Source organism: Anser cygnoides, chromosome 2 (genome assembly GCF_040182565.1).
Source record: "Anser cygnoides isolate HZ-2024a breed goose chromosome 2, Taihu_goose_T2T_genome, whole genome shotgun sequence".
NCBI classification, from domain to species: domain Eukaryota; kingdom Metazoa; phylum Chordata; class Aves; order Anseriformes; family Anatidae; genus Anser; species Anser cygnoides.
In genome coordinates this window covers 20,210,344-20,238,085 of record NC_089874.1, presented here as the reverse complement: position 1 = coordinate 20,238,085, position 27,742 = coordinate 20,210,344, and the positions used below count along the sequence as shown (strand labels likewise).

Genomic DNA, 27,742 nt, shown 5'->3' with positions numbered 1-27,742 from the left:
CGTATCAATCAATTTAACAGACTAGAAAAATGAAATAATTGTCCCCTGTGAACTGGCAGAATTGGGGTTGCTGCACACAGACCTCAGGTCTCCGCAGACTCCAGAAATCTCCTAGCCATTGGGACAAAACTGCCACCTTGGGCACCTGTGGTTCTTCCCAAAGCAGCCTGATGCTACCATGATCACAGCCTGCTACCTTAGTAGCATCATTATAAGTGATAATTGCAACTTCTGCTGACAGAACACCTGCATTACTGAATCCAGTCATTATGTCAGAAGCATTCATGTAATCAGTTCATTACAGAAATTAAATAATTTGTTCTTCTCTGGAGATGCCCGTTTCAGACACCTTAAGTGTATTCCACTTTTTAGATACTTTCCCAGAATTTTTCTTAGGAGTCACAGTTTCCATTATTTCATTTTTGACTATGCAGCAATTGGGAAGGGCACCTCCAGAAATGATAGAAACAACAAGCTAAACAAGTCAGCACTATGATATTCTTGTTAAAATGTAAACATCACCCTGGAAAATACAAACTAGCACAAATCTGCCAAAAACAATTTCAGAAAGGTTAATTTATGGAAAAGGACTACAGGGACTAAAATTGTTCAGTCTAAAGAGACAAAGTTTGAGGTGAGCCATGATAACAGTGTTCTGTGTAAATTTTTAGAAAAAAGCCAAGCTAGCAATTGTTCTCCATGTCCACTAGGAAAAAAAAATAAGATAAAACTGCAGAAAATAAACTTAAGCTCAGGAAAACTATGAAGTATAAGGACATAATGGAGCAAGGACTCTAAGAAGGACTCTTAAGTTGAAGAACAGATGAGGCAAATATATATTCAGAAATACTGAGGTATACGTAAGTGCTACTGCAGTGTGAGAAGTACTAGAAGTTGGTTTCCAGTCTTTAGCTCTTTTGTATGCATACATGAAGACAAATGCTATGTTTGCTATATTTTCCATAATAGACACACAATGCAATGAAAATACTTATATTGATTTGTCACTTAATGTTTAGGAGTGTCATCATAAATGCTGATTTATTTCCACTTGAGTAGATACAATGACACTTCTCTACCTCTCCATAGTATTGCTATATATCCTTACCCATGTGTGCCGAGTAAAGCATCCCAGTAGAGAGCTGCAGTGGGTACATACCTGGTCACTCATGCTGGAAAGCTAAAATAGTCTCGGACATGGTACTAGGTACTTGTGTGCCACCTACTACATAAATCTGTGTCTTACCAAGGTTACTCTGATGGACCAACTAATCAAAAAAACAAGTCCCTGCTGGTCAGAATCAATATTTGAAGTAAATTAACTTAGGTATGCAAAAATTATCAATTTTGATTATATAGGACCTATTCTATGAAAAAAGATAAAATCCTAATTTATGTATAGGCTGAGGTATATTTCTTGCATAAGATATTATAAAGGCAGAACAAGCAGTGTATTCATAATTTCCCTTTCACTTCACAGATAATGTCAGAGTAATACTTATGACACTATGGGTACATCTATAACTAGGCCAGAAATAAAATATTAAATGCATATCTTACGGAAAATTTAGCTCAGCAAGTAAATGAGCATGGAAATGGCTGCTCAAAAAATAAGTAACAATGAATTAAATGGATTTTTTTCCCCCATTAGTTCAAATATCTGAGTCTAGGAGTTTAACTTGAGCATTTATTTTTAAGAAACAAGGTTTTCAAAAAAGAATTTTATCTTCTTTCAAACAAAGAAAGTACTTCTATGGATTCTCTCACTCACAGATTTCAGGTCACCATGCTCTCCAGCTTCAAAGTTTTTCAGAAGTGTTTTAATCGCTCAAAGAATGACAACAAAAATAGACACAGACAACAGTCATACATGGGCCAACTGTTGACTTCCTTGCTAAATCTGGATCCATGTATTAGCTGGACAGCTCATTAACATTAACCATCAAACTTAAACACAAAGAACATTGCGTGAATAAGAACATTTCTTTCTCAGTAAAATATTCTATTCATGTTGTGGATGAGTTGCACAGACCTAGGCAGGAATCTAAAAGGAACAGAGGACTTTCATATACAATTGTATTTCCAAAACACTAATAAACACATCAGAATTTTTCTACCTTCAAATAGTTAACCAACAGAAAGAACAATAACAAATAGATAATAGCTATTTGTTTCTTGATTTTTTTTTCAAAAGTCATAAGTGAATGTCACACGGCAGGCCCAGGCTAGTGTCTAAAAGCAGCAGCAGTAAGCAGTCTCATTGTTTCAACACAACTGGGAAGGAAAAAAATCCAAAAACTGGAACCAAAGTGAGTATTTGCTCTATGGTAATTGCACTACCAGTTGAATGATTTCATGTTGTGAAAGGTAGTGTGGCGATGCTTTGCTGTGGACTGGATTTAAACAAAACAAAAAAGGAGAGAGAAAGAAATCTGGCCATTCTGTAGGCAAGGTATCACAACATGTTTCTGTTTTCTTTCTGAAGTAAATCCAGCCATTGTAAGGGCCACAACTTAAGGCGGTTAGAAATGTGGTCAAAGGAATATGCTGGTGTTGCAGTGCTGACTAAAATTCATGGTTACATGCCAACTACCACCTCCATAGAGCCTGGTAAATAAAAAAATCTCATGACTAACCAGCAGAGTATTCTGAAAATACTGCTTTCATTGCCTACAAAATTATCAACAACAAGAGAAATGTTTCCTGAGCTTTTAAATTAACAGAAAAAGTTAAATTTTAATATTAGTTGGTGTTTGTTTTTTAGCGTGTTTGTTGGTGTTTTTTTTCTTCAATTCCTATTCAAAAAAAAAAGTCAGATCTCTATTATTTAAGTTTAAGATTTATTAGGTATACAGTATCATAAGCATAGATATTCTGTCCAAGAATTTGTACATCTCTTCCTTCACATATGTAAATGAAGATTTAATAAGAGACAGGCAAAACACAGGAGATTACAAAACAAATAGAGAGCTCAGAGAGAGGAGATAAATTGCTGACTTGGACTTAGGAAATTAATTTTTTATGAGAGACCACAGAAAGGGTTCCCATACACTGAACACACATTAATCAAATTATTCTGAAAGGGCAAAACTAAACTGGAAATTAAAAAAAACAGCAGTCCATCAGATCTGATACTAGAAGGAGGTAGCCCTTTTGTGCTGTCTAGCTTCTGTGTTGCTTGAAGTGATGGAGATCCTGTGTCTTGGAAGAAAAAAGTCTCTGCCTGTTGGAGAGCCCATCATATTGTGTCACCACATATTTCTAGATCTAACCAGAAGATTTTACTTCATTGTTCGCTGCATGTGATCCCAGTGACTAATCCAATTCTGTTTTTGTTTGTTTGCTTTTCTCTGTGCATTTAGAAAAGTACATTTTAAAATAGCAGAGATGTTTGCTGAGTTACTCGACTTTTTTCATTAAGATTTTAAAAAGGTATATGACTACACTCACGTGTTTCATAAGATTTTTAACTGGCTGTGAAATACATTTTTCCTCATATTTAAAAAAGTCAATCCAATATGTAACTCAAAATTCAAAAATATCTCAGCTGAATGAATTCTACATCATCACTTTTAACAGAGTTCATAAAAAAATCCAATCTTCACGAATTCATCAATACAAAATAAATTATATTTTATTTCACCTAATTTTCTTATAGTTTTATGCTTGAGGAATTCACACTTGCACTTGGCTGCTAGACCCAAGATGATTTCAATATAAAGTTCAAATGCGGAACAAGAGATCACCAACAACAGAAGAACAAATATTCTCCTTCTTAAGTAGGTATATAAATACCTTGAAATCCAAGATTTTAACATCTTTTAAATTGATACAGTTCTGAATAACACCAGAATCTGAAGAAGGCAACAGTGCAGGGACACGATCTCCTAGAGCTCCATATGCAGTGAGGTAACAGAACTCAAAAGTCAATTTTAAAGCAGAATGGAACTACTGAATTCTTCCTCTCTACAAACCTGCTTAAGTATCTATGAAGCACCGATGGACTGAAAACACGAGGAGCTGGTAGGAGTTCCAGAAAATGGAGATACTTGGTTCTGACAGCTGGTCAGGAACAACTACCGTAAGTTAGCTCTCACACAGGACAAGACTCATTTCTCGCAATGTAAACCTCTCTATTACCTGAGTCAGCCCATGGAGATGAAGTTAACGTAACTCACAATGAATAAAGTCTGTTTCACCCGTCATAAAATGAGTCAGATGAACTGAAACATCTTTAACACCTTTATTTCTTCGCCAACCACAAAGACGAGCAACTAGAACTATTTCGGCTTACGTACATCGGCATGGGATGTATCAAAGGTAGGTGAGATGAATGCCACCCACAGTTTTCCAGTAAAGGGGACATGACAATAGGATAACAACCATAATAGCTTACAAATGTCTGAAAGCAGAAAGCTAAACGTTCAACTGAACAGAGCCATGTGAATGCCACTTTTAAAATGCTGGTTATTTCCTCTGCTTTCTTACATTACACACAGGAAAAAAAATCTGAAGAAGAAATCACAGGTATGAGTTTGTATGGGTCTTAGTAAATTTTCTGAGCTTCATAGGAACCTGAATAACTTAATTTCACAGGGAAACTGTATAGTAGGCTGAAAGGCAAAACAACTATTATTATTTCACTCTATAACAGCAATCTGTCTGGCCCTGCACAAAACATCCACATATCTGGCCTAAGAGTTATTTACATGTTCTAAATTGAAGAACACAAACATTTTATGCTTTAAAATATATACAGAACAGCAGACTGAATTCAGGCCTTATCACAGAGGATGTTTAGTTTTGTTTTATTTATAAATTTGTTAAATTTATTTGCATTTTTTCCTGGGGTTGGGTCTGTGTTTAAAGCAGACTCTAGGACTTTGAATAACACTCCATCTGTCTCAGAGGTGCTTGCTTAATTTTTGCTTTCACAGACGTTTTACACAAAGAGCATGCTAATGTTGGGAATTTCTCAGTTTCTGAATTCTTCTGCAATATATTGCAGAGGAGGTAAACAGAAACCTTGAGTCCTGTTTGCAAAGAAATGAAAGACCTCAAACACTTCAGAAAACCTTAAAATACACTAATTACAAATATTTAAACACATGCAACAGCCAACACTTCTCTAGATACTTCCTTTAGCTGTCAAATATATATATATATTTCTTTTTAAAACAAATCTCATGACACTTAATCTCTGACATACTTCTAACTTATCTCTAACTTATACTTCTCTCTCCTGGGAATGCAAGCATAACACTACATGAAAACAAACCATGAGCTCTCTATCTTACAGCTTGTTCCTGATGTTAATTTAAGTCTTACAAAATAAATGCCACATTGGAATTGCAGTCCCATGGAAGTAAATGGCCAGAATTCCCATTTTCAAACTCACCCACAAATTGCAGTTTTTGAAGGGAAAAAATGAGCATTATCTAAAACTAAAACAGGACAATGTACAGCAATGTGAATCCCATTACATAAGTGACATAATAGATCAACCAGTGCAAAGACATGTATTGCAAGATACATTGTGAAGATAGAGGTTATTAGAAACACTCAGCTGAAATACACACCCACATTGTGTACTTGATTTCCTTACAACATATTTAGTTATAAGGATATTGTAGATATATTATCATAAATCAACAAATCTGTTTCCGCAACGTGTTACTAAGCAACTGTAACCAAGACCTTCTGTAAATGAGATTAAAATTCCAAGGTAACAATACTCAGATAAAACATCATATTTAATAGAAAGATGAACATGTTCACATTAAAAGAAAAATGTCTGTTTAATGTTATGGTTTTCGAACTAGTTTAGATACCTAGAAAAGTAAATCTGTGCATATCAGTTGTAGGCATTTCTACCATACAATGAACCATGCAAAGATCCATCGATCCTAGTATATTTTTCAAAAAAAAAGTAAACAAACTTCTTCAAATAAGTCTCATTATTTGTTATACGCATTTAGCTCTTCTACTCAACACTATCCAAACTACACAAAAAACTACTTTAAATAATATATTAGTATTACTAAAACTATTAAGAAAATTTCACACATAAAAAGTGTGAAGACGTACTGTAATACAGTAGTAATTTTCTTGCTGTATTTAGAAAATTAAAAAAAAAATCACCAGTATACTTAAATATAAGCACCTTTCTAATAACTGACAGGATTTGGTATGCTGCATGTCCCCATCATTCTAACTCTTAGACATTCAGTAGGCAGTAGTACCAAGGAAGGTAAAAAAAACTCTAGTTTAGAATCAGACAGAATAGACCAGAATATACTCTAAGCAAAAGAGGTTATCATAAGCATGCGAAACCTTTCTTCCATTGTCACTGTTGGCTTCCCATAGAGTTTCAGACAAAGTTCTAATTATTGCCCTCATCCCAAATATGACTTAATATTTTAAGAAGCAACCCAAATTTAAGGGAGGAAGACTGGTTTCCCGTTATACTACTACTGGCTAAGTAAAAGTCTATACAGGAACAGAAATCATCTGCAGTGGAGACAGAACCTTCCTTGAAGAAATTTGTTCCTTACTCAGCCCGGTTTTCAGGAACTCAGGGCCATCACAAACCCTTTCTGCTCCAAGTACATTCCATTTCTTTGACACCACCTTCCTTTACACATACACGCATCTTCGCAAACAGCCTTGTTTTCTTTAAACCTACAAAAAACCCACACTGCATATACACACCACCTGCTGGGGAGAAGATGAGAGAATAAACATGTGACAGACATTAATCATGTTGCTTAATGTGCTCCTGGCAGGCTCTCAGCTACCATGGCAAGGAGAATCATTTAACAACCTATGTAGATAGAACAGAAAGGGAAACTTGCCAGCATTATTCAGTCATGACTTTTAAGTTCTTTTGCCTGTTTTAAACATTTAATGAACATATAATATGTGCAGTGCTCTTTCCACTCTGAATTCTCACAGAGTGACAACTTCATCTGTACTCCAACCTTCCTGAAACATTGCATTTCTGCATCTTCCCACTCCTTTTTCAGGCAGGCTGTGCTTTAATGTGTCCCTGTTTTGTGCCATTGGTACTGTTCAGTAAGTACTTCTCTCCCCACTGCTTTACATATTTCTTGTCTTACAGAAATGGCTACTAGTCTTAATAATTTATGTCAGTTAAAATAAAAATTAACCACATTCTCCACTATCCTTGTGTGTACATCTTTTTGTAAGGTCGATAAAAAGCTTTTCTGCTTACAGTAGGAATGAAATCAAACCATAACAAGATATTTCTCTGAGCATGCCTTTCCCTCTGGGAAAAGGGTGACAAATTTAACACTCAAAAAAGTACAATAAGCTGTATTTCTTAATTCCTTCCATTGAGAAACAGAACATGGAGTAAGCAGAGACCTACTTCAATTACTCTTCAGAGACTCTATACACTACTGTTTTCCTGCAATGGGAAAAGCTTGTGTGACACTTCACTGGTCCCTCCTTTGAAATGATGCTCCAGGACATGAAGAATTTCAGTCTCCCACCAGAGACATTTATTATTTTATAGTATTTTTGTCTATCAGCTTCATGTAACTAAGCCTTCCATGTAAATCCACTAACACTAGGCACTACCCAAACGATTGAAGTAATTGACTAGTGTGCTATTCAAGTGTTTTACATTTAAAATGACAGCATAAATAAATGACATTCTGACTCTGCAGGATCTTTCTCTTTGTGCCATCACTGCATTCCTGGTTTAAGTTCTGATTTTTTAAAGGAACGGCAAGTCTTTTCTGCTTTTCTGTATTCTGCAATCTATATTGCAAGTTCAACACAAAACTCCTATGCATCAACAGAATTGTTTATGAAGGTCTACTTAGTACAGGCTTCATAAAGATACTGGCATATGGAAAATCTTTCCAGCTCAGATGTCTGTTTCTAACAGTACCCGTTGGTTTCATATCCAGTGCCTTCCAACATACTAAAGGTGTGATTAAGCCACCTCTATTCAAAAATAATCCCATCACTTCTTTGGGAAAATTGATACCTGCTTCACAATTTGTAGGGTTCTGAGTACAGATGCTTTCCCAGCTCTTGCCCATCTACTCTTTAATTTACTACAATCAATACAGACGACTTTTAAGGCTTTTGATACCGTTTCCCACATTCTCCTCAAGAAACTGGCTGCTCGTGGCTAGGACTGGCGTACGCTTCGTTGGGTTAAAAACTGGCTGGATAGCCAGGCCCAAAGAGTTGTGGTGAATGGAGTCAAATTCAGTTGGAGGCTGGTCACTAGTGGAGTCCCCCAGGGCTCAATACTGAGGCCAGTCCTCTTTAATATCTTTATCGATGATCTGGATGAGGGGATTGAGTGCACCCTCAGTAAGTTTGCAGATGACACCAAGTTAGGTGCGTGTGTCAATCTGCTTGAGGGTAGGAAGGCTCTGCAGGAGGATCTGGATAGGCTGGACCGATGGGCTGAGGTCAACTGTATGAAGTTCAACAAGGCCAAGTGCCGGGTCCTGCACCTGGGGCGCAACAACCCCAAGCAGAACTACAGGCTGGGAGATGAGTGGTTGGAAAGCTGCCTGGCAGAGAAGTTGCCTGGGAGTACTGGCTGATAGTCGGCTGAATATGAGCCAGCAGTGTGCCCAGGTGGACAAGAAGGCCAACAGCATCCTGGCTTGCATAAGAAGCAGTGTGGCCAGCAGGTCTAGGGAAGTGATTGTCCCCCTGTACTTGGCTCTGGTGAGGCCTCACCTCGAGTACTGTGTTCAGTTTTGGGCACCTCGCTACAAGAAGGACATCGAGGTGCAGGAGCATGTCCAGAGAAGGGCTACGAAGCTGGTGAGGGGTCCGGAGAACAAGTCTTATGAGGAGCGGCTGAGGGAGCTGGGGTTGTTCAGCCTGGAGAAGAGGATGCTCAGGGGCGACCTTATCGCTCTCTATAGGTACCCTAAAGGAGGCTGTAGAGAGGTGGGGGTTGGTCTATTCTCCCATGTGCCTGGTGACAGGATGAAGGGGAATGGGCTAAAGTTGTGCCAGGGGAAGTTTAGGTTGGATGTTAGGAAGAACTTCTTTACTGAAAGGGTTGTTAGGCATTGGAATGGACTGCCCAGGGAGGTGGTTGAGTCACCATCCCTGGAGGTCTTTAAGAGACATTTAGATGTTGAACTTCGTGATATGGTTTAGTGGAGGACTTGTTAGTGTTAGGTCAGAGGTTGGACTTGGTGATCTTGGAGGTCTCTTTCAACCTAGACAATTCTGTGATTCTGTAACTTTTTCGGTATACTTGTTTCACAGCAGATACAGAAATGGTGCCTTGAAGAAATAAACAATGCTGTTTATTTCTTTAAAGAAAGTACCAGATCACTTATTTTTCTCTTATTTTACTTCAGAAGAAGAACTTTGGAAAATTAATGTAAGCTTTATTACAAGCAACAATGAAATGAAAAAAATCTGAAAAAAAATGCAAGGAATGTAGGTACTGAAATGACCTACGTAATTCTTTCCAGAATTAACATTTTTCAAGTAATAATGTATTTTATGGTTCAGTATATATTTTCACTATAAGAAACTAAGGATAGAAAAACAATACCATTAATTTTTGTTTGTTTGTTTGTTTTTTTTGTTTAGCACTTACAGGTACTTTCTTTCAAATCTAGAATCAAAAAATATCTGTTTCAGATGAAAGTTGTTGTGCATACAGCTGTGAGGAAAGGTAGAGGAATCATTTTTACCTAAACTTCAATTTGATCACAGTTACTAAGCAAATAGTTATGTTGCAATAGAAAAATGTACAAAACCGTAACAGGTCATTCCACTGTGAAACATAAGGAAGCATCAATGAATCAAATATAAAGTCTCCCCAACTTTAACACTTTCAGCTAGAACTCTCAAGATAGTACATAGAGCATAGTCTTTCTTTTGGATTGTAGATATGAAGCAGAGCTGTTCCTTGCAAGATAATACAAATTGACATAGTCTATATCTTAGGTAAGAAAACCCACCCATGCAAATAGAGTGCCTCTTCTCTGAAAGGTTTTTTTTCAAATAAGATTTAAATACAGCAACAGAATCATCATTCATAGGACACAAAAACATGTTTATTCACAACTTCTAATTATTTTAAGTTTAAAGCTAGAGTCCATTTCAAGAGTATATTAATCACACATGACTACAGAAGACATCAAGTTCCAAAGGAAGTCTGATATACAAGACTAAATTTTATCTGTAAACTTTATTTCAAAACCAAAAACTCCATCAGATACACTAGCAGTTTTAGACCTTGAGCTAAAACCTTCTAAAATGATCCTGTAGTGAGCAAAAACCACAGAATGTAAGGAATTCAATTCAAAATAAATTCTATATGTCTGTGAGAAAATCAAATTTGAATATATTGAGATACTGTCTTTGTAAATGTTTTAACAGCCTTGTGATTGTTTGGAGTTAACTATGTTCCAGATCCAGACTTCGCTTTCCAGGGTGATATTCAACATATTTCTTGTAAATACTCCTTCCAATACATTGCTTGGCACATTAAAGTAATGGGGAGTAGACCAGAAATTTAACTGAAACCTACTTGAAATAGATAGAACACAGCTGTCAATAAAACCCTAATAAAATTAAAAGAATATATGTCTAATAAGAAAAAAGTGAAAATTAGAGACTGTTACAACTGTAAAGCCTATGTGTTAAAGTGCTCTACAAGGACATTAGTACTATGAACTTCGTTTAAACTTCCTCCTGCACCTCAGGGAGCAGCAGAGTGTCTTGCATGCAGTTGCTTGAATGTACTCATAGTATTCTTAAAATTACCCATGATTGGGAAAAACTTTTTTAAGAATTGTGACTCAATTTATTTTTTAAAAATATTCAAAATTTTCTTCAAAAAATTATCTTCTTAAAATGGCTATTCTTCACAAGCTATATTACAGAACTCCAGCTGACTGCAACTCCATGCTCCTGAGCAGTGTATTCTATCTCCTTCCACATTTATGGGCTATTTACCAATGCCTGTAGTGACAGGACAAGGGACAACAGTTTTAAAGTGAAAGAGGATGAATTTTAATTGGATAGAAGGAAGAAATTTTTCACAAGAGTGGTGAGCCACCAGAACAGGTTGCCAAGAGTAGCGGCAGATGCCCCATCCTTGGGAATGTTGAAAGCCAGATTGGACAGGGATTTGAGCAACCTGATCTAGTGAAAGATGTCCCTGCCAACGGCAGGGAGCTTGGACTAGGTGATCTTTAAAGGTCCCTTCTAACCCAAACCATTCTATGACTTTATGACTTACAAACTGTCATCATAATGCTAAATGTAACATACAACTATAATAAAGTTAACATGCATAACTGACATAGATAATATTTTCATGTTTTGATAAAGTTTGTTTCAGTAAAAAACATGTAAGCAAAATAAATCCAAGTGATAATGCTAAATACTTTGTCCCTGGAATTAAGCATTCTACTACTATAAACCCAAGATAGTTAAAATACAGATTCGTACATGAGGAAAAAAACAAGTTTAAACTGGCAGATTCCTGCAAAACATTTCCTAGTAAGCAATTGTTCAATTGAAAAAAAAATCAAAACAGGTATAGAATTAGTATAAATTATTACTGAGAACTGTTAATCTAATATGCTATCAATGTGTTTCATAACAATCCATCTGTTCATGAACGCCCGCCCAGTTCCGATTTCTTCAGCATGAGAAGTATAGCTACTATTAACTGTATGTATCAATGCCTGTTATCCCAGTTGTGTAGTGCCTTATTGTAACAAACATTTTAAAAATACACATCTAAAGGAGACCCTGAAACATTTCCAATTGAGATCCAGGATGTACACAAACAATGCACATGGAAATACAAGGGAGACACATCTGTCTCTCACATCACGGGCAGTGTCATAGCACATCAGACGTTGAATTAGTCACACTTCAAGTATGCAATAGAGATGAGAAACCCATTGGAGAGATCTGAAACTGAACAGCCAGGTGGCTTTGCTGATGCACAAAGAAAAAATGGGAGAAGAAAACAAAGGGGCTGATCTGCTAACCTAACAAAGTCAGTCAGCCTGTGTCTACAGCACAGCAGAAAGGACGGGATGGAGCATGCTATGTAAAAGAGGAGCTGCCATTCCCCTCAGGGTGGAATAAGTAATTAGAGAAAAATAAACATTTTTGCCCTGTTTCCTTCAACTTCTAAAAGCACATTACAGTCTCCTTTGCATCTGTACCCAGTTTGACAAGCTTAAATTTTCCCTTTGTTAATACATTCCATGTACAGTATTATTCTGCATAGGAGACATATAATCTGTCATTGCCTTTTGGGTAGTAAGAGAGATTCCTGCTGCTGACCCAAATGAGGCTTGAAGCAGCAGTAACTTAGTCATGAAAGCAAAGTATTTAATCAGTGCAAGGAATTTGTATATTACTCTTTTGAGCTTCTCCTTCACAAGAGCACAAGTCACCCTGAAAGAAGGTCTTAAGCATACAGAATTGATCCATGTAAAGGTTTGACCAGCTTCTCTTCAGACTTCAGGATGTCTTTCCAAACTTCCTGAAGTAACAAGAACAGAAATCCCTACTTATAAATATTTCTAACTTTTCCTAGCTTACAAAAATATTAATTGATACAGAAGACGCTTAGTAGCCTATAAAACCAGATAATCTATTACATTTAAAAACATGCTCCAAAAGTAATTATCTGCCTATGCTGAGTTGTTCATAACTGACAAATGCAAAAAATTAACACTACCAATCTAAGTTATTACTGTACAGAAGAATATCCATTCATCTCATTGGAAAAAAAAAATGTTCACATTTTGCCTGCATTAGACTATCAGAAAAAATAATCATATATGCTGTTCTCATTTTCACATGATTCTCATTGTATTTCTTATTTTCCCCTCAAGCTTTTCATCTTCATGGCGACATTATTTAATAGCCTAATATTTCAGTGTACAGAGACATTCTTTTCAGGGGCACAAAATTAAGTGAGAAACTGTATTTTATCGCATTGCCCAGAAAATCCTTATGAATTTCTAATTTGATAACAATTTAAAAACTTCACTGAAAGTTCCTCAAAGCAGGACTTATTCTTCGGTACCTGCAGTGCCAATAAATCAAGTCACATTTCATATAATAATGGTATCTCTTGTTCCGTTCTGAATATCAATTTATTATTGTTAAAATAACAGGATTAACAGAACTGAGCCTGAGAGTGAATATTCCATGACAGTCCCTGCAAGAACTGCATGGAAATGTATTAGATGGAGAAGACTGGCCATTAACTCAGTCAGAGCTAAACTACTTGGCTCTTTCTTTTCCAGCTTCTTCCATCCTTGTTAATCTGGATTTCCAACATTTCTGACACAACCATAAAACAAACCACATAGTAGTCTTAAAAGTGAGCTACCCAAGAATGGCTGTGTTTAATCCCCTTTGGCTAGCCAAAGTTCTTCAGTCAAAGTAAAACCAAAAGCTCCTGTCATACTCCAACTGACCATCCTCTAGGAGAGTACCCCACTTGCAACCAGGGCCAAAAATGTGACCGTTTCGGAGATAACTGAAAAGCTCATGTATTCTTGTAAATTATTAAATCATTTCTCTTTTCCATCTCTGTATCCTTGCTTCCCTTGCATGCATGCATTCTCTTTATCTCTCATATAAGTAGACACATCATCACTGTTAAGTTTCCCTTAATATTTATCGTTCAGTCTCATTTACTAGACCTGTCAATCCCTTTCAGATATTTCAGGGAATATTATTCTTCTAAATATATCTCTTGATACTTTTCCTCCAGTCTGGTTTTCCCTTTCTCCATTCCTCCTACAAATTTTGTGATAATGCTACCATATTTCAACAAGTTATGCTAATAACTGTTGTAACAAACTTCATCTCTGTTTTCTGGTAGCCTGACAGAATCATATCAACTACTACAAAATAAAACTCAGAGACCTTTATATGTTATAGCAAAATTTATGTCTAATACACCCACATGATAGGCCATTCAGCAACTGTTCTTGCACAATGCTTCTTCCAACAGGCATTCCTTCTCTATTCCCCCCAACTTCTCTACTACCCTTCAGATACTACATCAACAAAAGCACTACCATCATTGTATCAAGCACACCAGTAGCTTAAATATATATACACCAAGTCCCTTAAGAAGCTTTGTTTTTAAACACATATTTTTTCAGGTAGGTTCTTTAAAACACAGATTGCAGCCTCCCCTTAGTATCAACACACCAAGCACTTTGCCAGTTCTAACTGTGGTAACCATCTTCTGGTCAACCGCTCACTGAGCACTTCCGCTGCCAGAAATCCTCATGTTGGCCCCTCTTCTTTCTGTATGACCTGGCAAACCCAGTCAGGAATGTCCTTCCTCTTGCATTCATACATGCGCATAAGCATTGCAATACAACACATGAACACCCCACTCGCTGTGAATGCATGCCACTCGACACTGTTCAGCAGGAATAGTCCCTGGTTCTGTTTTTTGTTGTTGTTGTTTTTTTTTTTTAATTTATTTATTTAAATAAAGCAACATTATGGTGTTTCTTGTGGGGCTTTTTTTTGTTGTATTTCTTCTTAATTTAGGCAAATTATCTCATCTTACCACTTTTTTCCTCTACAAAGCTTAGCCACTTGCATTTTAATTAAGTCTAAAAGCAGTATCTTATTCTCTTAATCTTTCCCTAAATATTTCTATTTATAGTACTCTGATGCTGGAAGGAATTGTATTACAAGTATTGAATTCCTCCAGAGTAAAACTGAAACAAAACAAAATGAAAACAGCTATTATCATTTAGCTTACCTAGTTCCAAAAATATATATATATATGCACACACCTGAGGTATGAAATAACTAAATTAAAATGTAGTATGAATTTATTTTTAAATTTGTGAAAGTGGCATTAGAGCAATATACCTGTGTGAAAAAATGCTGCCATTTAGAGAGACAGAACATGACTGACCTCCAAACATTTGCTCTTCTAAGGAAAAAAAAAATCCAGATGAATTTTGGAAACTGTGAATGAAGATCTTAAAAGAAGGAAATTTACACAGCTTCTATACAGTTTTACATTTTAAGAAACACTCTTTAAAGATTACCTATGCACCTCCCAGAAAAATCTTTTGCAATATATGCTTAAATAACTACTGGTCAAATTACAATTAGTTTTTCATTTCCAAAACTAAGCTGCCATAGACCTCTCTCAGCTGTGACTTTGATGGCACAATTTTATGTCCTCCTCACATTAAGGTATTACGGAATCAACTATGGTCACACACTTCGACTGCAACTGAGAGCAAAAGGATTTTGGGGAGTGGAGGGGAAAGAGACAGCTGAAGGAGGAAATACAAGAAATTGGATATTCTGGACTGCTCGTCATTCAGACACTTTCACCTGATACAAGTAAAAGTTACACAGGTAACAACCCTGCTCTCTTCAGCCTCCACAAATACATCACAGAAGAAAATACCATGTTCAACTCTGATACACTATCAGGTCTAATCTAACATCGAGAGAAGAAATGGACTAATCCATGGATCAAGAAAGAGAATTAACAGCGTTTTTTTTAGCTTTTCAAAAAGTTGCTGTGTGAGATTATGTAATTAGGAGCAGAATGAACTGGTTGATTTAATTTACATGCAGACAGACCAGTTATTCAACAAGTACTTCACTCACCTCTTCTCATAGTAAACTTTTCCCTGCCTACAGTCTCCTTTGTAAGGAACCAAAACATCACACAACTGAACCGTGCACTCTACATAGCTTCTATAATCTCTAAATTCAGCAAAATTTCTGTAAGCACCCCACAACATTAAAAGTATAAAAATAATATTGATTGACCCTCAGCCAAGATTGTTAAGTTGTCTGGATAATTATGAAAAGCTTCCAGTGACATTATATGTAAACATCAAAAGCTGATAATTGGCACTGAGCTGACTGACTTGATGTTGTCGTTCTCCATTGTCATCATCTACTCTGAAAATTCAAAGTGACATGAAAGGCTGGAACACACATATTTTTCTTAAAGCTTTACAAAGAAATAGCCTATCAGGTCAGCAGGTTCACTTGTGACCATCAACAGTATTAACAGAGCAGCACAGAAGTTCAAATTCAGAAAAGTGAAAATACGTTTTTTAAGTTCTTTAGCAAGTATGACAGGAAATTATATGGCTAAGAACATTTAAAACCCCCAAACAGTTAACTCACAAATCCATTAACAAAACATACCATCAAGATTTCACAGACTCACTACAACCAGTTATTACCCCTTCCAAAGCTCAAGCTGTGCAATGCAAATAAGTAAACAATGTGGAATCACAAGATTTCATCTGTTTTCCTTGTTATGCTGCCTAAATATTTTAGTAAATATAACTGAAACAAACTTCATCATTCTTTAGGTATGACTACTGTAAGTGATACCTATTAAGAAAAAAAAAATTATGTTGAGTATTAACAGTGGTTAAAATACCAACGAGCAAAGAAAATCACAATTAATGAAATTGTCTCTCAGTAACTACAGTCCCTGAAGAATATTTTTTCTTTATCTTGTGAGAAGAGTATTTTTCTTTATCTTGTGACTATTGGTACCAAAGAGATGTATAAGCTCTTCCATGGAAAATTACCTGCACTCTATGATGACCAATGACTATACAAATTAAAACCATGTATTCACATGAATCAAGGCAAAAACTGGCATCAGGTTTCCACACAGCAAGGATTTCTATAAACATTGCTTGCAAATAGCTTTGAATGTCATATTTATTGCAGTCTTGCATTAAAATAAAATAAAATAAAATAAAACATATAATACTCATTTGCAAATATTCTATTTATTTGCCCTAGCAATGTCCTAAGTAACAGTGAACTGCAATTGTACCTTTGAAGCAATTATACCAACTAGCAGAACACTAAAACATACATTCCAAACATAGACCCTCCACTCACACTGGATACTAGACATGACAATACTGGCTCAGTATAGTCTAAGAATTCACCCCTCTGACAGAAAACATGAAAAAACTTATCTCCCTTGGGGCAGTTTTTCTACTCCATTTGCACCAGCAGGGAAGCAGGCTGGTTGCAACTAAGCTGTAGCACTCGACAGTGCTTTCCACAGCCTGCAACAACCCAAAACAAAGGACCTGCTGGAGCACAAAGAGTTCCCTCCCTGAATACTCACCAGCACTTTCACGTAAGGAGTCATATGCAGGTCTCATTCAAACACACGATCAGGACACAGCCAACTGAACACACTGAAATGGAACCTGAGAAATATTTCTGCATCCCATTACTCAGATACAGTCATAGGGATCAAAACATTTGACTCCTTCAAACAGTTTAAACTTAAGCATCAAACACCTTTCTGAGATTCAAATAAATGTTGCCTAAGAAGCTCCTTCAGTCGGTCTAGAGAGCAGCCTTGGATTCTTGTCCTATGCTCCTTTCCATTGCTGGATACCATAAATGCTAATTTGGACTTAATACTCAGTTAACCAAGTCAGATACCACAGCACCAAGTAGCAGGAACCTATGCTTCCTCTACAGGAGTTCCTGCAGCTGTTCTTCACATTTAAGCAGGGTTTGCCTGAATACTAACAGTTATTATGCTCTTTCACAATTTTGCTTTCTTCTTCTGCTGAATTTAACACCTGATCTAGCACTTCATGACTAGGCAGAGAAGTACTTCAATCATTCATCACTGCTCACTATTAGAAGGGAAGGATGCAGAGAGGTACATACCAGGCCCAATACCATTCTATGCTTTCACCCAGCAACCTGGAAGATGAAATGAAGATTGCACTTATTAAATTTGCAATGTGCTTACAATCTCTCTGGTGGGGGAAGGTTGATAGGATGGAGCTGTAAGCACATTAGAGAACAGAATTAGGATATAAAATGAATTTGACAAATTGGAGAAACAGCCTGGGGAAAAAAATTGGAGATTTAGTTCAATCAGTACCAAGTAGAAGATTGTACACTTTGCCAAGAATAATTAACTGTTCAGATAATGGATAACAACAACTGATGATGATGCAGTTCTGCATAGAAAGATAAAACCGTAGCCTACAACAATCTGAATATGACTCAACAATAGCTTGACTTTGGGAGAAAATAAAGTGGCGAAGACTGCACTGGGACTTAGGAGGAAAATATTATATGTGAGTTGCATGGGCACTCTTCCTATTCTACCAGTTCTGGTAATGCTCCATTGGGCACTACAATTCAATACATAGATGGACCATTTGGAGAAACATGAAGGTAGAGAAACAAAAATAAACAGAAAATATGATCTGTGAGGAAAGACTTAGAGCTGTTTTTTATAGAAAATATGACTGAGCAGAGATGTAATAACTGTTCTCAGATACTGGAGTCCATACTTAATGGGATGCTGAATCAGAAATAATGGACTTTAACGATATATGCATATTTAGCTCTGTCTTGAGACCCTCTGCCTTGAGCCATTTTTCTAACAGTTCTGTTATTTGCATTGTTCATTTTATACTACATCCTATGACAAAAGTCTTCAATACACAAAATTTAAAAAGCAATAAAGAGTAAATCTTTGCCTTCTAGAAAGGTTTGCATGGCAGTTTCTGGGTTATTTCTTTCATAAGAATGACCATTTGGGGATGGTCTATATAATAGCTTATTTTTGAACAAACAAATGATCAGAAACAGCTGGAAAGTCCCAAAACTGAAGAAAAAATAATAATAATGATAACTGGCTGTAACAGTAACTCCGGCATAAAAAAATCTGATTCCTCAACCCAAACTCAGTGTTATCCTTTTACACTAAATAAGGTGTTCAGTAGCAGCTGATGATGGAAAAGTTAAAAACAAAAATCTGTTTACCCTTTGCACTCTCTTTCCTGCAACTCCTAAAAGTGTCGCCATCATACTTCAGAAGGATTACTCTTGCTGTTCCTTACCAAGCAATTTTCTTTCTTATTGCCATATTTAAATTGAGAAATATTCATCCACCAAAATCAATATTGAAAAATAAGATAATGCTAACTAATTTTATTACAAATCATATCATCACATACCTGTCCACCTTCTAAAAGATTCCTGACTGGTTGAAAGAAAACTGATGCACATTTCACGACTAAAATCAAACCCCCATACTGAAGTTTCTCTGTAAGGGCAATAGATTCCATCTGACTACCAGCAGCTGCATTCACTTCTAACCTATCTGACTGCCCAAAAAGTTGTACTGTGTTCTTATCATTTCCAAGCTGCTGGATAAAATAACTGACATTTTACACCTCTTCCCCATAGTATTTTACAATGTATAGTTTGACTGTATTTGTAGATCAAAACTATAGTACAAGTCTTCTAACATCACAATATTTCAAATGTATTTGCATATCTATTTCCTACTAGCGTGAGTTAAAAAAAATAAACCTAGAAAAAATAAGGCGATGATGAGTTTTTCTGCATGTCAATAATCCATGCTAAGACTGATGGCAGTAGATTTAAATTTCAAAGTTATGTAATCGTTCCATATGGTGACTGTCATAAATAAAAACTTGAATGAAGCTACCCTGTGTGCAGGCAATTAGCAAAATTTTAGATACTAAATATTTCAGAAGGATTTATTCCAATAGTGAGGCTGTTTGCCTTTGGCAAGAGGGTATATCAGGTATGCAGGAGCTTAAGCTATTAGGTTTTGCAAAAATTAAAAAATACATCTCTGTCGGATGTGTTCACACATGCAGGGAGTCTTGTTTGCATCAGCAGGTATAGCTAATGTGGAAAGAACATTCCAAAAATATGCATTTCAGCTTCTACATTTTGCATAAAAAGTAGTTTTGTGTTTTGGTCTGGTGAATCTGTCAAAAAAGCATTTATATGAATATTCGTAAGAAAAAGTTACCATGTAATCATCCTACACGATTCAATCATTTAACAAGCTTGAGAACTAGTACACAGACAGTTAGTTGCCAAAATCACGGAATCACAGAATTGAAGGGGTTGGAAAGGACCTCGAAAGATCATCGGGTTCACCCCCCCTGCCAAAGCAGGTTCCTTACAGCAGGTTGCCCAGGTAGGCGTCCAGACGGGCCTTGAATATCTCCAGAGAAGGAGACCCCACAACCTCCCTGGGCAGCCTGTTCCAGTGCTCCGTCACCCTCACTGTGAAGAAGTTCTTTTGCATGTTGGTGCAGAACTTCCTGGGCTCTATCTTGTGGCCATTACCCCTTGTCCTGTCCCCACAAACCACTGAAAAGAGGTTGGCCAAATCCCTCTGTCTCCCACACCTTAGGTATTTATACACAATGATGAAATCCCCTCTCAGTCTTCTTTTCTCCAGGCTGGACAGACCCAGGTGTCTCAGCGTTTCCTCACAGGGAAGATGTTCCAGGCCATGTATCACCTTTGTGGCCCTCCACTGGACTCTTTCCAGGAGATCCCTGTCTTTTTTGTACTGGGGAGCCCAGAACTGGACACGGTACTCCAGGTGAGGCCTGACCAGGGCAGAGTAGAGGCAGAGGATCACCTCCCTTGACCTGCTGGCCACGCTCCTTTTAATGCACGCCAGGATCCCATTGGCCCTCTTGGCCATGAGGGCACACTGCTGGCTCATGGTCAATCTGTCATCCACCAGGACCCCCAGGTCCTTCTCCTCAGAGCTCCTCTCCAGCAGGTCGTCCCCCAGCCTGTACTGATACATGCAGTTGTTCCTTCCCAGGTGCAGGACTCTACACTTGCTCTTATTAAACCTCATTTAGTTTCTTCCTGCCCATCTCTCCAGCTGGTCCAGGTCTTGCTGAATGGCAGCACAGCCTTCTGGCATGTCGGCCACTCCTCCAAGCTTTGTGTCATCGGCGTACTTGCTGAGGGCAGACACTATTCCCTCATCAATGTTGTCAATTAAGATGTTGAACAAGAGCGGACCCAGCACCGACCCCTGGGGAACACCACTAGTCACAGGTTTCCAGCCGGACTCTGCGCCGCTGATCACCACTCTCTGAGCTCAGCCAGTCAGCCAGTTCTCAACCCACCTTACTGTCCACTCCTCTATCCCATACTTTCTCAACTTTGCTATCAGGATGTCATGAGAGACAGTATCGAAAGCCTTGCTAAAGTCAGGGTAGATGACATCCACTGCTCTCCCCCCATCTACCCAGCTGGTGATGCCATCATAGAAGGCAACGAGGTTGGTCGAGCACGACTTCCCCTTGGTGAATCCATGCTGACTACTCCTCATAACATTCTTCTCTTCCAATTGCTTGGAGATGGCACCCAAAACAAGCTGTTCCAACACCTTTCCAGGAACAGAGGTGAGACTGACTGGACTGTAGTTTCCCAGATCCTCCTTCTTACCTTTCTTGAGGACCGGAGTGACATTGGCTATCCTCCAATCTTCAGGCACCTCTCCTGTTCTCCAGGACCTTTCAAAGATGATAGAGAGCGGTTCGGCGATCACCTCTGCCGACTCCCTTAGCTCACGTGGATGCATCCCATCGGGACCTATGGATTTGTGTGCGTTGAGCCCACTCAGATGCTCCTGAACCACTCTCTCGTCAACCAGGGGGGGAACCCTCCATTTCCCAGCCCCTTTCTCCTCCCACCAGGGTCAAGGAGTCCTGGGGGGGGGAGTCCTTGAAGCAAAGACTGAAGCAAAGAAAACATTCAGTATCTCCACCTTCTCGGCATCTCCCGTTACCAGGACACCCCCCTCGTTCAGTAAGGGACCCACATTATCCCTAGTTTTCCTTTTATTGTTTACATACTTTAAAAAAAAAAACCCTTCTTATTATCTTTTGTCTCTTTTGCAAGCCTCATCTTTAGGTAGGCTTTAGCCTTCCTCGTCGTGTCCCTGCAGGCCCTGACAACACTTCTATACTCCTCCCAAGAGGACAGGCCCTTTTTCCACATTTCATAGACCTTCCTCTTCCTTTTGATCTTATCGATGAGCTCCTTGCTCATCCACGCAGGTTTCTTGCCCCCCTTCCCCGATTTCCTATTCTTAGGGATGCACTGGGATGCCATTCATTTCCTAGCACCATACTGGTTATTTGCAGTTGAGAAGAATAAGCTCTGAGTTTGCAAAAAATAATAATAATTACTTCTCTTATTATTATTTCCATATAGATAATATTAAATACTTGTTTAATATATCTGTAGATGTTGAAGCAGAACAAGGGTTCAGATTTGCGTTAAAGATACCTTGACTTAACAAGTCTTTGTATTACCCAAGCCATTTTAATCATCCTAACCCTTCTTCCTAACCCTTCTAACCTATGTGAATATTCAGAGACATGAAGTGTGGCTCATTCACCTGCACGGCACCAGGCTGAACTGCAAAAATAGACTGCAAGTCTGAGCCCTTAGTCTCATTAATATTATTGCACAAATCTGGCAGCTCTCTGGCAAAGTAGCCTGTCTGAAGTCAGATAGCAAATGGAAGGCAAGACCGGAGTTATAAGGCAAACCTAGCAGCGTCAACATGCCAAGCATCTACAAACATGCAAAACTTTTTGTATGAGGCCTTTCAGATGAAGTGTGAAGGCAAGTAGTCAGAGAAATGCAGTATCATAGATCATGAGAGTACTGTAATACTGGAAGGTCCCAGCTGAGATCAAACCCCCAGTAATTCTAGGCACCTTGCAAACAAGTGGAGAAACTATTCCGACTCAAACAGCTCACAAATTACATAAACAATAGAGAAGATAGAGAAAAGATTATAAAACTTTGTTATCTCTACAAGTGAACTAAAAGGTTTAAAGGAGACATTAATGAACTTCCTGGAAACTGTGATAGAAACATCATTCTTTTTAAAGCCATATTAAACATAGGCACATGTATACAAAGTTTTCTTATAACCCAGATGCAAAATCTTTTATAAATCTACAATTTGCAAAAGTAGCATCAGAACTGCAATGCTAGGGAGCTCAGCTTCTTGACCTGTATTATCTCTACTACCCAGCAGCTACTTTGCTGGCAATGTATCCGTATCACAAAGGTGATCACAACCATTAGCTGGAAATGTGACCGGCTGACCAACAAAAGCTTGGCATTAACAAAGCAGAGTCCTGTACTTACGAGTATTTCTGTTCTTTTCTAATGGACAGCAAATTAATGTATTTCATAATATATTCCTTCTTGGCTTACCAGTCCCCATTAACCCATTAATTTCTGACCTTGCTACCTTCCACCAGAAGTATAGATTGTAGTAAAACATGCACAAATCAGTAGCTGTTTCTTATACTAACAGAAAAAAAATATATATATATATATATTACAGTCAAGCTTCTGCTTTTTGCTAGTATTCAAACAAAAATGATTAATTGCAGCATCTGAAAAAAAAAAAAGTAAGATACTTTAACTTCAAAGGTCAAAATACATTCAAACATGCTATCTAACCTTTGAACTAACAAACAGATACAGGCATTACTGAAGATGCATACTCTTCAACTGTCCTTATAAAAAGCTACCTATGGCTTCCAAACATATGAAATAATTCAGTGGTATTGCTCTCCTATTCAAATTAGTGCATAGTTTTTTCACTTTCATCTACAAATTACACTCTCATTGATGGATGGCCTCAATAAACAGTCTAACAGTAATTGCTCTTTGTCAAGAGCTTGTAGGTGTTTGTATGAGTAAATTTGCATTCTTTTCTTCTCAGATTTTCTGATCAAGCAATATTTAACATAAAAATGGATTTGCCTCATACTAATGAACACTGGAAAAGACACATTCTTAATTGGAAATACTTTAATGGCGTCTGCTTTGCAAATGAGTAATTTTTGAGATGCAAGAGTACTATGTCAAAATACCATAATTTAAATAAACTGTATATTCAAAATACAGCTTTGCATAAACAACATACTCCTCCTTTGAAGGATATTAGAGTTCACTGAAACTACAAAATACACATTGCTCTTCCATAAGTGGTTCCATATGACTCTTACAATTATTTAGAGTATTTGTTTAAAGCATCTTCCAAATAACTAAGTTTACCAAAACTTAAGAACAAAATACCCATTGTTGAAATACATATATTAAAATTTCGCTCTTACTTGATAGATTCCTGTTTCATATATCAGGACATTGCAAAGCCATCAATTATTTTTCCAAGGATCACTATAACAAAGATTATTAGAGCAACTACTAGGAAGAACAGCAGTTCTGAATGGTACGCAACAGATCCATCATCCTTATTCCCCCTCATTTATAAACACAAGGACACGTCACACACAACTACATAGATGAACTCTCTGATAACAGAAATTAAATACACACAGCATGGAAACCCCAACCTATAGCATGGAGGGCACTTGATAACAGTTTTTACAAAGTATAAGAAAAGGAAAGGTCAAGCAAACAAAGTATAACCACAGAGATTCAACCCCAACCTGTTAGATAAAAGGCACCAAAGTACCATCAGAGCTTTAACCGCTGTAAGCGATGTAAGCCTGTACTTAAACTTCAGATCAAGTAGTACCAAAGCAGAGTCCCACCTAAGACCAATAAGCTTTAGGTCAGTTCTGAATTGCAGTGTGCCACTTGCTGAAGCATGAGTCGTCTCCCTTCCTAGAGACCTTCTCTACAGCATGTAAGACTGGCAGCTCACCACACACTTCAAGAGTTCTAATGTAACCCCCACACACTGCAGAACATTTCAAGGAAAGCTAGAAATGTGTGTAACAATGTATGTTCCTAAAATAATCTAAGTACAACTATGTGCATTGAAACAGGTGTTTCAAGTTTTGGCAGCACAGCATTTTTTATAACAAAATTCCTATTTCAGATAGATAGGCATTGACTGACCAAGTTTAGCCTGCAAGAAACAAGCATATGCTGTTGAACTTTTCTGCAAAGGTCAGCCATAGACTGTTTACCTCAACATGAAACAAATATTTTAAGAGGATTATAGGAAAATATTTCTGAAAAAAAAAATACAACATGCCTATAGTTTAAAATCTCTCTTTTTATGTATATATTTAAGGTGGTAAAGGTGAAAATAATAGCAATATATGAACAACATTCTGAATAATACTAAGATGAAATTTGGTTCTACATTCGTTAGAAATATCATTTTAACAAAGCGCATTATAAATGTCTCTAAAGATGAAAACATACTGAAATGCACTTAACAAGTGCACTTAACAAATGCACTTAGGAGCATGGTACAAAGAACAATAAATATGTGTGTGTGTGTATCAAAATGTTCTGTAGTATTTGCAAGCCAAGCATCAAAGTACTCTTCAAAATTGACATAATAATAAAATCTTGAAGTGGAATACCACATGATTATATTCTACAACTAAAACTCATCTCTTTTCTTTAACAAATCTGAGAAGCAAAATACAAAATAGTGTGAAGCACCAGAAGCAGGGATTTGGTAAATATCTATTTTAGTAATCTGAGACGTGAACAACATAACAGTTTTAAAAATAGGTTGTCATGATCTGTCACAGGATATTGCCTTTGGTAAACTACACAATTGAGAAGGACTTTGTTTGTTTTCTTATTACAAAATGCTGATCAGGTCCATAACCCTGAATAGAGAGCTGCATAATGGATAACTGCAATCTGGCAGGCCAATAATGAACGTAATAGGAGTCAGCACCAGATCCGGCACTTTCTTGGAGGAAAGAACCTGTATTCTGAGTTCTTATATTAAAACACTGCCTGAACACATCAGCGTCAAATATTTTCACCTTCTATCACTTTGATGCAAGTAAAAGACTCCATCTGAAAAGATACTCAACTGCTCTAGACTGCACGGTTACATCTCCAGATTAAGTTTTTACAGCACAACAATACCTATTTGACAACATCCATGGCCAGGTTTTCTTTTCATGTGCATTTCTGCAAGACTTGACATTTACAATACTTACGCATTGCAATAAGGTTTCTTTTCATATCCTTTGTAGTTATTCATGTTCAGAGCCATTTTGCAAACTTCACAGTGGAAACATCCTTTATGCCAGTACTGTAAAGAAATGTAAAGTAGAATTACTTACAAAGGCGATGTTTTGAAAGCTATTTTAGGGTACAGGAAACGTAAAAACACAATTACAGGTCAATATTTTTGGCCGTACATTATAGATTTCTGTAAACTACATCAAAGGAATCACTTTCAGGCGAAATTGAAGGAGCTTCCGAAACACTCTCAGAAATGCAAATTCTCTGCTGAAGCGAACACCAAGCCCTCAGCACGCTGACCTTGCAGGGACTGTTTTAAAGATAACAGGCGGGAGTTTGACATTTTTGTCTAGTTAAAGGGGTTCGCGGGGGGGGGGGAGGGGGGAGAAAAAAAAGCGTTTGCTAGGCACGCAATGCTGGGCGAACGGAACCACCAACTCCTGCGATGCTCGGCTCTTCGGCACGTTTAGCAGCAACTAAATTTAGCGCGTAAGGCGGCTCTGCCCCCGGCAGCTCCTTTCCTTCGCTCGGCGGGCCGCCCTGCCGGGGCGAGCAGCCCCCAGGGACGGGGCACGGCTGCCACCGGCCCCGTTGCGTAAGAGGCAGCCGGAGGCTCCCGGCCACCAGAAGGCACCGACCCCCGCAGCCTCGCCCGCAACTTCAGCCCTCGGGGAACCCGCCGGGGACCCGCGGCCGGCCCCGGGGCTCCGCGATGCCCCCGGCGGGCGTCAGCGAGCGCGGAACCGGCCCGGCCCCGAGCCCTGCGTCAGCGCCGTGACACGGCCGGCCACCGGCCCCGGCCCCGCGGGGCTGAGCCGGAGCGGATGGCGGTGCTTCAACCGCCACCTGCCTCCTCGCCCCCCGCCCCGGAGCCGCCCGCCCCCGCCCCAGCACCTTGTCCAGGCAGTTGACTTTCTCGGTGGGATAGACCACTTTGCCACAGCGGGCGCACTGGGGGTTCATCTTGCGGCTCCTCTCGGGCTGCGGCTCCCTGCGGCCGAGGTTGCTGCTGCTGCTGTTGCTGCGAGGCGGGCGGCGCTGGACGGGGCTGCGGGCGGGCGATGTACCATGCCCCGGGACGCCGGGGGCTCCTCAGCGGCTGCGGGCGGGCGACGAGGTCACCGGCGGCTGGGGAAGGGAGCGGCGCTCCGGCTGACTGCGGCTCGGCAGCATGTGGGAGTGGGCGGGCGGGGAGCCGCTGCCTGTCGCCCCCGCCCGCTCGCCGCCCCGCAGCCACCCGCCCCCGCCGCCTCCGTGTGTGCCTGCGCGCTCGGCTCCCCGCGCCGCCGGCTGGGTGACTCACGCCGAGCCCCGCGCAGGCAGCAGCCGCAAGCCAAGCCCACGGGCGCGGCGAGACGCGACCCGCAGCGAGAGGGAGGGAGGGAGGGAGGGAAGGAGGGCGAGCGCCGCGCCGCAGCCGCCCGAGGGGGGCGAGATGGCCGGCTCCTGAGGCGGGCGGGAGCCCGGCTGCGGCCGCCTCCCGCCTGCACCTGTCGCAGGCCCGGCGGGAAACCCGCTGAGGGGACGGGCGCCCGCCCCTCGCCCCGCCGGGGGGCTCCCCGAAGTCAGGCCCGAGGCCGGGGTGGGGGTGTCCTGTGGGGGCCGGGGCGCTGAGGGGAGGCGTCCCGGGGCCCCGTGGAGGGGTCCCGGCCCAGTGTGACACGGGGGGGGAAAGTAATTTCGGGAGAAACGAGCGAGGCGTCTCGTTCCCCGAAAGGCAAAATGACACTGAGCACACCAAAACTTCTCGGGGGGGGGGCATGTCCTCAGCCAGGTCTCAGGGAAATCGTTCCAGCAAAGCATCCCCTGCACTGGGAACTGTGGGAGTTTCACCAGGAGGGCTGTGCAATAGAAATGTCTCAGCCTGAATCAG

General features: G+C 39.3%; 1 protein-coding gene across 2 annotated transcripts in view; it reads right to left on the bottom strand.

Moving 5' to 3' along the window:
* Nucleotides 1-27,057, bottom strand: part of NEBL (nebulette) — a 261,505-nt gene extending 234,448 nt beyond the window's left edge. The window contains exons 1-2 of one of the 2 annotated variants that reach the window (XM_048061776.2): nt 26,764-27,057; nt 25,842-25,936 (exon numbers count right to left, since the gene is read on the bottom strand). In XM_048061776.2, the coding sequence (XP_047917733.1) occupies nt 25,842-25,936; nt 26,764-26,832 (164 nt within the window). In that variant the 5' untranslated portion in view covers nt 26,833-27,057. The remainder of the gene's footprint in view (nt 1-25,841; nt 25,937-26,763) is intronic. The other variant, XM_048061778.2, reaches the window with a different exon arrangement.
* Between the last annotated feature and the right edge of the window lie 685 nt (nt 27,058-27,742).